This window comes from Protopterus annectens, chromosome 8.part0, assembly GCF_019279795.1.
Source record: "Protopterus annectens isolate FY-2018-M chromosome 8.part0, PAN1.0, whole genome shotgun sequence".
NCBI classification, from domain to species: Eukaryota; Metazoa; Chordata; order Ceratodontiformes; family Protopteridae; genus Protopterus; species Protopterus annectens.
In genome coordinates, this window is record NC_056741.1 from 1,795,235,655 (window position 1) to 1,795,249,463 (window position 13,809).

The window sequence follows — 13,809 nt, forward strand, 5'->3', positions numbered from 1 at the left end:
GCAAATACCTCATAAGGACTTCCATTCCTATTGTATTCCTTGCCTAGGACCAGACCACGACGTCACAGGTTGTCAGTTTTGTGCTAGGTTTAATAAACGAACCATCAAACGCCGTTTTGACTTCGCACGACATTACTTTGGTAGGAAATTTAATTATATCATGCCGTCTGTGCAGCCGACGACCGGCATGCATAAAAAACGCAAGGATAAGGACAGGCAGCCTAGGAACAGACCAGACTCAGAGGCCTCGGCTGGGCCTGTCGCTGGTTCTCCGGTTTTCAGTAAGGTGCCTACACAGCCCCTGACGACCGCAGAACTGGAACCCCAGACAGCGCGGATTCTCAGACGGAATCTACTAGGCCGACGCAGCCATCTTCAATGGGCCCTTCGACACCGGAACAGAAGTAGACCCCGGTGCAGTGAAAACACCTTCGGCTGCAGAAGGTGTCTTCAGACCTACTGCACTCACCATTAAATCTCATGCTAAGCTTAAAACTCCTTTAAAACCAAAGAAGACTTTACATCAGTCTACAGTTCCCATGCCTAAGAAACAGATGCTTAAGATGGCTGAAGATTTGGTTACCCTAATCAGGGGTTCCCATCCCCCTCCTGATAAAAGACCAAGACAAGAGGAGGATTATGCTTCTTCTGACCAGGTATCAATTTCCTCAGATTCTTCTGAGGAACAGGATTACACTTTTCCACCTTTTGAAGACTCTGATGCTGAAGACTCTATTCCCTCAGCATCTCCCCCTGAAGATTACTCCTTTGGGGAAACTTTACATACCATGAGGGAACATTTCCACTGGGAAGGCCAGGACTACTCTGATTCTAAGAAAAGACTCAGAGTTCCTTTTACTTACCCCAGCACAGACCTCTTGCTATCCCTCCAGTTTGGGATTTTGTGGATGATGTTTACTTGGAGTCTAGTCTAAATCCAGACTCTCTACCTCCTGCTCCAGCCCAACCAGACAGATACTACAGAGTACCTGACTCTCACAAATTCCTTTATAAAAGCCCTGTGGCTGACCCAGAAACAATTTCCCAGGGTCCTAAGGGAGCTAAAGCTTCTATAGCTAAAACTCCTGTGCCTTCTGAAAGGGATTCCAGAGCCCTAGATAGATGGGGAAAGAAAATATACACCTCAGCAACTCTGGCTATGAGAGCATTAAATTGTCAGTTTCACATGCTGAAATATCAGCAATTCCTAATGTCTCAATTAAAACAAAAAATGAGCACACATACTGAACAGTCTGAATTCAAGGAAATGCAGGATCTGTTGCATGCAGCTGAACAGGTGGGCAAACAGGCTTTACAATGTGGATTTGATTCATTGGAAGCTTCCTGTAGAGCAGCTGTTACTGGCTCTGTCATACGTAGACATGCTTGGTTAAAAGCACAAACCCTTCCTGATCATGTTAAAGCAAAATTATTGGATGCACCTTTACAGCAGGATGTATTATTTGGTGTCAGAGCAGAAGAGGTTTTAAAGAAAATGGAGGATAAGGCAAAGTCTATGCAGACGGTCAAGGATTTTTTGCAGGTACAACCCCCTAGTTTCAGCAGAAATTGGCCAACAAAAAACTGGTTCTTTCCAGCCTCTGACAGATCACAGAGGGGCAAATACAGACGCCCAAGGGGCAGAGGTCAGTCACAAGGCCCTTACAAACCTCGCCAATGGGGTACTCCTACCCAGAAAGGAGGAGAAGACAGGCCTCAGACTAGCAGAAGACAAACACAATGACTCAATCCTCAAATTACCGAGCAAATCTCTCCTGGGAGCTCCCTTGGGAGGAAAATTAGCATTTTTTGCAGACAACTGGCACATCATCACAAAAGACAAATGGGTTCTAGACATTGTCTCTCAAGGATACAGATTCCACTTTCATACCTTACCAAGGATAAAAGGAATGCCAAACTTGCCACCAAATCAATAGGCAGAGGCACAAAAACAAATTACAGCTCTCATGGACAATGAGAGCCATTCAACACGTACCTACACAGGAGCAAGGACAAGGAATTTTACTCGACTCTTTCTAGTCCCAAGAAAGGACAAAGCATGGAGACCCATTCTGGATCTTTCAGTTCTGAACACCTATCTGCAAGTACCAAAATTCAAGATGCTAACATACAGCAGCTTCTTTCCATGCTGGGCAAGAATGCTTGGTAAGTAACGTTGGACCTCAAGGAGGCATACCTGCATGTCCCTATCAGACAAAATTTGCAGAAGATACCTCCGCTTCATTGCAGGTTCAACACATTATCAATTCTCTGCACTGCCCTTTGGCTTATCTACTGCGCCCATGATCTTCACAAAATGCCTGGCACCAGTAATTGCATACTGCAGACAGAGGAATTCAAATATACCCATACCTGGACGACTGCCTTATTCAAGCAGAAAGCAAGTACATCCTTTTAAAGCCTCTGGCATTTGTCAAACACCTTCTAAGTTGCCTAGGGTACACAGTAAACGAAAAGAAATCAAAACTAGTGCCCTCACAAAACATAATATTCCTGGGTGCCAGCTTGAATACAACGGCCCAGATGGCTTATCTTACGCCAGACAATAAACAACAGCTGACTCAGTATTTCAAAATAATGGCAACAAAGACCCAACTCCCTGCAAGAAAAATTCTGCAGGCCTTGGGATTCATGTCATCTTGCATACTACTAATACCATTTGCAAAACTGCATATGAGGAAATTACAATGGTACTTGAAAAGCGTATGGACTCAGCACAGCCACAGCTTGGAAACAATGATACCACTTATTCCCTGCCTTCAACAGAAGTTTCTATGGTGGGCACAGGCATGTCACCTCAACAAGGGTCAGCCTTTCACCTTGCCCACAGCCAGGCAAACTGACAACAGATGGATCAGACTATGCCTGGGGAGCACACGTTGCATTCAGGGCAAATGGACTACAGATCAGAGGCATCTGCATATCATTCAAAAAGAAATGGTAGCAGTACAGAATGCCCTAACAGCTTTCAAGAACCTCTTACACCCAGGACAACTAATAATAAAGACGGACAATACCACAGTAATGTGGTACATAAACAAGCAAGGGGGCACACATTCCTACCCTCTATGCAGGCAAGCAATGACCTTGTGGAACACTGCACTGTCTTATCAGGTTCAATTACAAGCACAGTTCCTGCCAGGAAAGAAAAACACATTGTCAGACGACCTAAGCATTAACATCATGGATCCACGTGAGTGGAAACTAGATCCACAAGTATTTGCAATGATAGCTCAAAAATAGGGAATCCCAGACATAGATCTGTTTGCAAGCCCTCAAAACTACCAACTTCAAAAATTTTGCACAAGGACATTCCATCCACAAGCTTGAAAAGTGGACGCCCACTCATTCAGTTAGAAAACATCAACAGTGTATGCCTTTCCTCCACTGCCTCTTATAGCAAAGGTAATACTGAAAGTCAGATTAGAGAGGACACAAATAATACTCATTGCACCAGACTGGCCATGCCAGCATTGGTACCCAATTTTAAGGAACATGGCCCACGGCCCACCATGGATTTTACCACAAATTCCTCACCTGCTCACCCAGCGAGACAATCAGATTCTACACAGCCAGCTCAAGACTTTAAACCTGGCTGCATGGCAAATTACCTAAACAACCAGCCAACATCTCTATCCAAAGCAGTTATGGATGTCATTCTGGAGGCCAGGAGGCCCAGCACCAGGAAAACCTATTCAGACAAATGGAAAAGATTTTGCGCCTGGAACCAGGCTAAAAGCCAAAATCCCCTTGATCCAAACATTCCTCAGATTCTACAATATTTAACTGAGATGTTGCACAAAGGTCTTTCCTTTTCATCTATTAAGATCCACACCTCCGCAATTTCATCTCATTACAACACGGATCCTCCTTTATTCTCACATCCACTCCTAAGACAGTACCTCAGAGGGGCTAAGAACATAAGACCGCCAAGGAGAGCACCAGCACCTACTTGGGATCTCAACTTTGTTCTGGAAGAGCTTACACTGCCGCCCTTTGAACCAGCTTTTTCAGCTGATTTAAAATTTCTTTCATGGAAAACTGCCCTGCTACTTGCAATAACCTCAGCTAGAAGAGTCTCAGAGCTACAGGCACTAATGGCAGTGGAGCCTTTCCTCATTTTTCATCAAGACAGAGTCTCTCTATGAACTATAACCCTTCCTTTATGCCAAAGGTGGTATCCAGTGTGGCCCTAAACCAAACCATTCATTGCCCACCTTTTTCCCAAATCCCCAGAACAAAGGAGAAAGACTCCTGCACTCTTTGGACGTTCACAGGCAATTACGTTACTACTTGGATAAAACTAAGGCTTTCAGAAATTCTGACCAGCTCTTTGTAGCCTATGCTACAGGATCACAAGGAAAAGCCATCTCAAAACAGACCATTTCTAAATGGATAGGGCATTGCATACGTTTCTGCTACACGCATCATGGGAAACCGGTACCTGCTAACATTAGGTCCCACTCCACCAGGGCTACAGCTACATCAGCAGCCTTTCTCAGGGGAGTGCCAACCAAGGATATTCTGAAAGCTGCAACTTGGAGTTCAGTGCACACCTTCACCAAGCACTGTCACTTACCTCTATATTCTAAGACTAGAGCTGGTTTTGCCACTGCAGTTTTGCAGGTACCTACTAGCTCCATCTAATCCTGTCTAACTCCACCTTCCATCCTTAGCTTTGGGATTCAACCCAAGTGTGATGACTGCAGCAGGGTAACACGATGAACATAGTACAGTTTTGTACCTACCATAAATGTAGATGTTAGAGTGTTCACCCTGCTGCAGTCCAGGTTACCCTCCCTCCATCCATCCCCTCTGAACTAGCTGAACTTCAATACCACTCTATCCTATACAACCTCTGTGGTGTATTCGCTTGTGCCTAAAGGTATTGCTTTATTTTTATCTAGCTATATATATATATATATATATATATATATATATATATATATATATATATATATATATATATATATATATATATATATATATATATATATATATATATATATATATATATATAAACAAATATATATATATATAGATATATATATAGATACATAAATAAATATATATATATATATATATATATATATATATATATATATATATATATATATATAGATACATACATAAATATATATATATATATATATATATATATATATATATATATATATATATATATAGCCTACCTATTGGGGGCAGCTGATATGTGGGGCAAGAAAAACTGAAGAAAATGGCATCAGATGCCTCTTATATACCCCTGGCGCTCTGACGTCAGGGAAGAGGCGACAGCAACTGATGCCGGACCAAGACTTTGGAACTCAGGCCGACTGCGGGACCGCCTGACGGCAGGATAACCCAAGTGTGATGACTGCAGCAAGGTGAACACTCAAACATCTACATTTATGGTAGGTACAAAACTGTACTGTATATGGTATTGAGTAATTTAATAGTAAGCAGAGGTTGTGCTTTCCCTCTATTAGCCTTAAACACCAGTAGAGATCTCAGAAGTTTAAGTACTTTACTAGTTCGGCAGTTTGTCTTTGCACAAAAAAGATGTTTCATTTCTGCTGTTAATTCGTTAGATGGACTTGGATTAACAGGAGTTGCTGAGATGCACTGAACTTCTCTGAATGATTAGAGTACTTATCGATAGTTCAGTAGACATTGAGGAGCTAGTCCTTGGCAGCTTTCATGTGAAATCTTGTTGGGTGTGCTCTGTTATGTAAAATAGATCAACATCTGGATATCATTTTTAGCTGTCAAATGTTTTTCATGGATTATTTCTACACTAGTGCCTTAATTGTACGTACAATGGTAGTCTGTCTTGCTGTTATTTAAGGGGTGGTGGAATACAATGTTTTGTACTGGAAGCTTAATGTACACATCTCTCTGTTCTTTAGCTGACTTGTCTCAAGTGTGGCCAGAAGCAAATCAGCACTTTACAAAGGAGATCGACGATGAAGCAAATAGCTACTTCCAACGAATTTATAATCACCCTCCACACCCTACAATGTCTGTTGATGAGGTAAGTTACCTATTTTAACATATCTGCTTTTGTAGATATGCACCTGAGGAGTTTTTATTTTTATTTGCAGCCAGATTTACTGAAGCTTTTTGATCTGGTGGTGATCATCTTCTTTCCATTCATCACTGATGGGTTCAGTTCCCAGCCCTTGGAACCGAGTCTGGGTAATACCAAGCTCGAGCCAGCCAAAAAACTCTTGAGCTAAGCTATTACCCGTAGTGCCTTTCTCCCCGATGTCCTTCATGGATGCATCTGCAGTCATAACAACTGGGTTGTCCTGTCGTCAGGCAGCCCTTCAGTCGGCCGGATTCCAAAGTCCGGGTCCGGCTTCGGCTGATGTCGCACTTCACCCGACGTCATCTCTGTTGGTCTTCGGGTATAAAGGCATCAGCCGACGCCATTTTCCCCAGTCTTTCTTGCGGCGCGAAGCAGAAGCTGTTCGCAAGTGCCGGTCGGTCGGATCCAGAGATTACTTCTACCGAATACTACTTCGAAGACTTCTAAAGCTAAGTACCCCGTTGGGGACTCTTTCTTGCCTCAGCCGATGTCAGAAAAAGTTAATAATTGTTTAACCTGTGGGAAACAAATACCTCATAAGGATTTCCACTCTTACTGTCTACCTTGTTTAGGCCCAACCCGCGACGTAGCAGCCTGTTCGGCCTGTGCTTCTTTCAACCGACGAACGCTTAGGCGTCGGTCGGAGTTTGCTGAACAGTTTTTCGGTTCTGATTTTGCGTATATTATGCCGTCGGATCCTCCGACTACCCAAACTGCTAAAAAACGCAAAGATAAAGACCGACACTCGCGGTCCGGTTTCGGCCGAAACCATGGTTAAGCAAACCGCGAGTGTCTCTGTTTCGGCCGAAACCGAGAAAACTGATCAAAATACAGCAGAATCTATCACTACCACTGAGGCCCCTGCTACTTCTCTTGAATCGGCCTCAGAAATTTTATCCACTACGGTGGTTGCCACTGACTTATCAGACACCATTCCCTTGGATGTGTCTACCCCAGCACGTGGTGCTGCTAGGCCTCCAGCAGCCATGTCCATTAAGGCCTTTGCCAGGGCCAAAGCAGCCAAAACTACTAGAACAGTGCCTGCTAAACCACCTTCAACCCGGCCCTCTTCTAGTGCACAAATGCTTACTCTGGCAGAGGATTTAATTTCATTTATTAGGGGATCTCAATCTCACCCAGACAGGGCCTCTCAGCCCCCAGAGAAGAGACCTAGGGCAGAGCCCCCCAAGCCTGTGTCCTCTGATGACTCTGCTGATGAATCAGACATAACAGACCAGCCAGAGGCTCCTTTCTCCAATTTTGAAGACTCAGATGCTGAAGAATCCATTCCAGCTGCCTCCCCACCAGAAGAATTTTCCTTTGGGGAAACCTTACATGCCATGCGAGAGCAGTTCCAATGGCAGCAGCAGGATTTCTCAGATTCCAGAAAAAGACTGAGAACCTTTCTGCACCTTCCACAACACAGGCCCTTAGCTATACCTCCTGTGCTCTCTGTAGTGGATGATGCCTTCAATGATGTCTGCTCTGCACCAGATTCTTTACCTCCAGCCCCTGCCAAACCAGACAGATTTTACAGGGTACCAGACACTCATCACCACCTTTACAAGGCCCCTCTGGCAGACCCCGAAACTATATCCCAGGGTCCCAAGGCAGTAGCCGCGACCACAGCTAAAAACCCTATTCCTTCTGAAAGGGAAGCCAGGTCTCTAGACAGATGGGGCAAAAAGGTTTACACTTCAGCTACTCTTTCAGCTAGAGCTTTAAACTGTCAGTTTCACATGATACAATACCAAGAGTTTATGCTTGATCAGTTAACAAAAAAGCTATCCTCTGATGAATCAATTGGTAAGAAATATGTATTAGAAATGGTAAATAACATACAACAGGTTAGTAACCATTCCTTAAAATGTGGCTATGATGCACTGGAGGCTTCATTTAGATCAGCCATGACTGGCACAGTGATAAGAAGGCATGCATGGCTAAAGGAACAAGCTTTACCGGATCATGTTAAAGCTAAGTTATTAGATGCACCTATGGATAAGACCAGCTTGTTTGGTACACCTGCCCAGCAGGTAATGAAGAAAATGGAAGAAAAGGCAAAATCCATTCAAACGGTTAAAGATTTCTTGCAGGTCCAACCCCCAAGGTTTAGCAGGAACTGGCCTGCCAAAAATTGGTCCTTTCCTGACTCCACAAGATCCCAAAGGGGCAGGAATAGACGTTCCAGAGGCAGAAACCAATCCAGAGGAGGTGCCTACAGAGGACGACAGTGGCAAGGTAACAACAGAGGCACAGACACAACCACTGCCACTACAACAACACAGCCACAGTGACTTAACTCTAAATCCGCCTACCAGGGAACAAATAGCAGCTCCATTAGGCGGCAAATTAACCTTATTTTCAAAGAACTGGCACTATATCACAAAAGACAAGTGGATTTTACAAACCATAGATCAAGGTTACCGGTTCCACTTCCACACTTTACCAGTCAAAAGAGGAATGCCAAATCTACCTCCAAATCAAAAAACAGAGGCTCTACAACAGATAAGGCAGTTAGCAAACATGAGAGCTGTGGAAAGAGTGCCAACAACAGAACAAGGAAAGGGATTCTATTCAAGACTATTCCTAGTTCCAAGAAAGGAAAAAAGTTGGAGACCTATTCTCGACCTGTCCACCTTAAATACATACATTCAAAATGCTGACCCTACAGCAACTTCTTCCCATGCTGGGCAAGGAGTGTTGGCTGGTAACTCTAGATCTCAAGGAGGCATACCTGCACGTCCCCATTCGACCAATCTGCAGAAGATACCTCAGATTTCTTGCAGGATCAGAGCATTATCAATTCTCAGCATTGCCCTTTGGCTTATCTACTGCACCCAGAGTATTCACAAAATGCCTGGCATCAGTAATCGCCCACTGCAGACTACAGGGAATTCAAATTTACCCATACCTGGACGACTGCCTGCTACAAGGGGACAACAAAAGCAAGCTGACAACAGATTTACAAAGGGTCATTTACTTGCTACAAGCACTGGGATACACAGTCAATTTACAAAAATCAAGGCTGATCCCATCCCAGACAAGGACATTTTTGGCTGAATTGGACACAGTAAAACAAATGGCTTTCCTAACTGCAGAAAAACAGAGAACTCACTCTTTACTTCTTGGCACTAACAAAACAGAACAAGTTAACAGCAAGAAAAGTACTGCAGGCCTTGGGCTTCATGGCATCATGCATAATCTTGGTTCCACTTGCCAGACTACATATGAGAAAACTACAGTGGTACCTAAAGAATTTATGGTCCCAACACAGGCACAGCCTAGAAACAGAAATTCCACTAATTCCATGCTTAAAACAGGAGTTCCTATGGTGGGCTCAAGCATGCCAGTCAAACCCAGGGCTACCCTTTCGCAGATGTCAAGCAAGCCAAACCATCACAACAGACGCTTCAGACCTAGGATGGGGGGCCCACATGCTGGACAAGTGCGTGCAAGGATTGTGGACGCAGGATCAACTTCACCTGCACATCAACCTAAAAGAAATGCTGGCAGTAAAACTGGCAATCCAAAACTTCAGACCATTTCTCAAAGAGGGCCAGTTGATAAGGACAGACAACACCACAGTCATGTGGTACATCAACAAACAGGGAGGCACTCATTCATACCCCCTATGCAGAATGACTTTGGAGCTGTGGAACCTGGCACTCAGCTACAACATCCAGTTACAGGCAATATTTGTACCGAAAAGAAAATACTCTAGCAGACATATTAAGCAGAACCACATCGGATGCCCACGAATGGATGCTTCACCCGGACATCTTCAAGACCATCTCAAAGAAATGGGGAATACCTCAGATAGACTTATTTGCTTCCCCTCTCAATCACCAGCTCAAAAAGTTCTGCACAAGGACATTCCACCCACTAGCATGGAAAGTGGATTCGCTCTCCTTCAGCTGGAAAGGCCTAGCAGCATATGCATTCCCACCTCTTCCCTTGATACACAAGGTATTACTAAAAATCAAGGAAGAACGTCCAAGGATAATCCTAATAGCTCCAAACTGGCCAAGACAACACTGGTACCCACTGCTGAGGAGCATGTCTCAGAACAATATGTGGCCAATACCCCTGATGCCTTTGATGTTAACTCAGAACAACTACAGCATCATGCATCCAAACCTAAAAACGTTGCAACTGACTGCATGGAACATCACATAGCAACAGCTAATCCAGAACTTTCCCAAAGAGTTAAAGACATTATTCTTGAAGCCTGCAGACCTTCAACAAGAAGGAACTATGCAGGAAAATGGAAAAGGTTTGTCATTTGGAGTACTGAAAGAGGAAAAGATGTCAAACATAGATATGCCTAACATCCTGGAGTATCTGGCAGAACTTCTACATTCAGGCCTGTCCTACTCCTCCATCAAGATACATGCATCAGCTATATCAGCAGAATACAGCTTTGATCCACCTGTTTTTTCACACCCATTATTCAGACAGTTCCTCAGAGGAATCAAAAATGTAAAACCTCCAAGGAAACCACCATTACCAGCTTCGGACTTGAACTTTGTGCTAGAAAAGTTGACACTATCACCCTTTGAGCCAGCAGCAACAGCAGACCTACAGCATCTGTCGTGGAAAACCGCCTTCCTACTGGCAATAACCTCAGCCAGGAGGGTTTCTGAACTCCAGGCCCTAATGGCAGTACAACCCTTCCTAATCTTCCATCCAGATAGTGTCCATGAGGACTAATCCTACATTTATGCCTAAGGTGGTATCCAGAGTGTCTTTAAACCAGGCAATCCACCTACCTACCTTCTTTCCCAACCCACAAAACAGAGGGGAAAGAATACTGCATACCTTGGATGTACATAGACAGCTACGCTACTACCTGGACAGAACAAAAAGTAGCAGAAAAACTGATCAACTTTTTGCAGCCTATGCAACAGGAAGGGAAGGAAAAGCTATTTCCAAACAGACAATCTCCAAATGGATAGGAAATTGCATACGATTCTGTTACTCCTTCCATGGAAAACCAATTCCACAGAACATAAGACCTCATTCCACAAGGGCAACAGCCACTACCACAGCCTTTTTACGAGGAGTGGCAACCAAAGACATTATTGAGGCGGCTACTTGGACCTCCGTGCATACATTTGCCAAGCATTATAATTTGCCTCTATATTCCAGATCCTGAGCAGGGTTTGCCACTGCTGTACTGCAAGGGATCCTAAACACACCATAATCTAGTTTCTTCCTCCTCCCTAGTTGGCTATGGTATTCTACCCAGTTGTTATGACTGCAGATGCATCCATGAAGGACATAGTACAGTTTTGTACCTACCATAAATGTAGATGTCCGAACTGGATAGCATCTGCAGTCAGGATTACCCTCCCTCCTTCCCCTCTGTGGTACTCCTAGGGTGTTTACCCTCCTAATAGCTAGCTGGTGGGGGGAGTCTTTTATGGTGTATTTGTTGTATATATGTACATACATGCTTATTTTTTGGTGTTTACCACTATCTTTTTGGAAACATTGGCATTTATCCAAAATTTCTAGCCTACAAGAGGGCTACTGGCATCTGGGGCAAGAAACACTGAGGAAAATGGCGTCGGCTGATGCCTTTATACCCGAAGACCAACAGAGATGACGTCGGGTGAAGTGCGACATCAGCCGAAGCCGGACCCGGACTTTGGAATCCGGCCGACTGAAGGGCTGCCTGACGACAGGACAACCCAGTTGTTATGACTGCAGATGCTATCCAGTTCGGACATCTACATTTATGGTAGGTACAAAACTGTACTTTATCCGAGATCCTATTTGCCGCATAGCTGTAAAGTCGAGTTTCAGCCAAGCTCTCAGCTAAGTGGAAAACTTTTCATATCTTTCTGGATATTTTGTATATTTCTTATTTCTTGTTGTGAATCTTGATATTTCTTTAAATTTGAAGCTATATTTAGACCTTTTTATCCTTCTACTTCTACCAGTTTGGTAATTTTTAAGTACCATTGGTGGTATGGCCTTTCTTCCAACCCTTGTGGTATTCCCTCAAGTACCACTTTGGTATTTCTTTTTCTTTCATTTTTAGCTACCTTGTGTGTGTTTGATATATATTTAGATTTAGATATGGTAGGTCTATAGATGTAGTAGAATCACAACTCTTTGTCTTGGTTTTCTATTTAACTTGTATTTTGTTCATGATGTCTGATAAAAAGGGCACGTCTAGGTTTAAGCATTGCACTTCATGTAAGGGTAAACTGCCTAACAGTACTTCCCATGATGACTTTTATTGTTTGGGGGTGCCCCATCTTTCGGTGCAACCCTCTTGTGTGATTTGTCAGTTTCAGCCAGCGCACCTTGAATGAGCGCAAAACCAAGCTGATTCTGAAGAGCTTCCTTAAGTAGCTCTTTTCAGAGGCCCTTTTTGCGATGGAGGTCTCATCCCTTCCAGTCAAGGATAAGAAAAGGTCCCACTCTGTTCCCTCTTCACTATCGGGTGACCAGGGCAAACCTGTAAAGCCTAAGGTACCGAAGTTATCTTCGGAGCATAAGTCCGCCTCATCGACACCTACCTCTTCTGCTCCGACTGTTCCAATATCAGTGCCAGTTTCTGCTCCGATACTGTCTTCATCACCGACTTCTGACATTCCAAAGATTCCTATGACTTTGACACAGAGTGCTACTTTGAAACAGTGCATGCCTTTGATGCCTGTCTCTGTGATTACACTTGCTACTGAACCTCCTGTTACAGCTCTGAGTGCCCCTTCGGTACCGAGTCCTTTCAAGGTCCTGGTAACAACAATTTTGACACCTCCTCTGGTCTCCAAACTTAAGACACTGGTGCTGGTAGATTCCACACCACGGACCCGATACTCTCCATCAACAGATCCATTTCTAGGGCAAGTATACAGTCCGTTCCTAGAACGACCTGACTCCCCGTCGGGAGTATCCACTAGATTCACCAGGAGCCTTTTTGAGCTTGATATGGTGCATCTTGTGGACCAGCTTTTGACAGATATAGGGATACCCACTCGTTCTAGGACCCCAACCACCTGCAGGACTTGGGTTGGCTTCTCCACAGACTCCATCCTACTCTCCTCCTTTGCCCTATCCTACTCTCCTTCTTTGCCCATACTGGTTCCAAAGTCTTCATCTCCGACATCCTTTTTGGAACCCGTCGTCTTGGCGCCTGTAATGTACCTCACTGGGGCTCCGGGACTGTCCCATTTGCCTTCGGTCCCTGCCGAACCGGGCCCTCTTCAATCCCGTGATTGGGCGGCAGGCTCTTTGGCTTTCATCACGGTTCCGTGTGTGCCTACGATTCCATCCATGGTGCCAGGAGTTCTGTCTGCACCAATCCTGCTTGAGGCTCCATCCTTGGGAGTGGGTTTGACGGCGTGGGGGTGTGTGACCCCGGTTCTGAGGTTCTCCTCTGTTCTGGGCTCCCATCCCTCTTCGGTCAGACTTGCTTTTCAAGCTATGGAGAGGACTCTTGCTTCTGGAAGCATTCCAATGATGGAACACCCAGACCTCCTTTCCCCCTGTCCTACAGCTTACACAAGCCACTATCCCGGGACACCAGGCTGGAAAGTCGCAGGAGACCCCATTACAGGGCGCCCCTTCTTCAGAGTCCTCCTCAGAAGCCCCCACAGAAGAGATCATGCAAGAGGAAGCATGTAGCTTCACCTGAAGAGTCTGACAGAGGATACCCATTTCAATGATGGTGAAGGGTCCCCACAGTC

General features: G+C 44.5%; 1 protein-coding gene across 1 annotated transcript in view; it reads left to right on the forward strand.

Moving 5' to 3' along the window:
• The window catches only part of CNOT1 (CCR4-NOT transcription complex subunit 1), a 4,219,019-nt gene that overhangs the window by 2,037,806 nt on the left and 2,167,404 nt on the right, over window positions 1-13,809 (forward strand). The window contains exon 19 of the mRNA XM_044079520.1: window positions 5,928-6,052. Within this exon, the coding sequence (XP_043935455.1) occupies window positions 5,928-6,052 (125 nt within the window). The remainder of the gene's footprint in view (window positions 1-5,927; window positions 6,053-13,809) is intronic.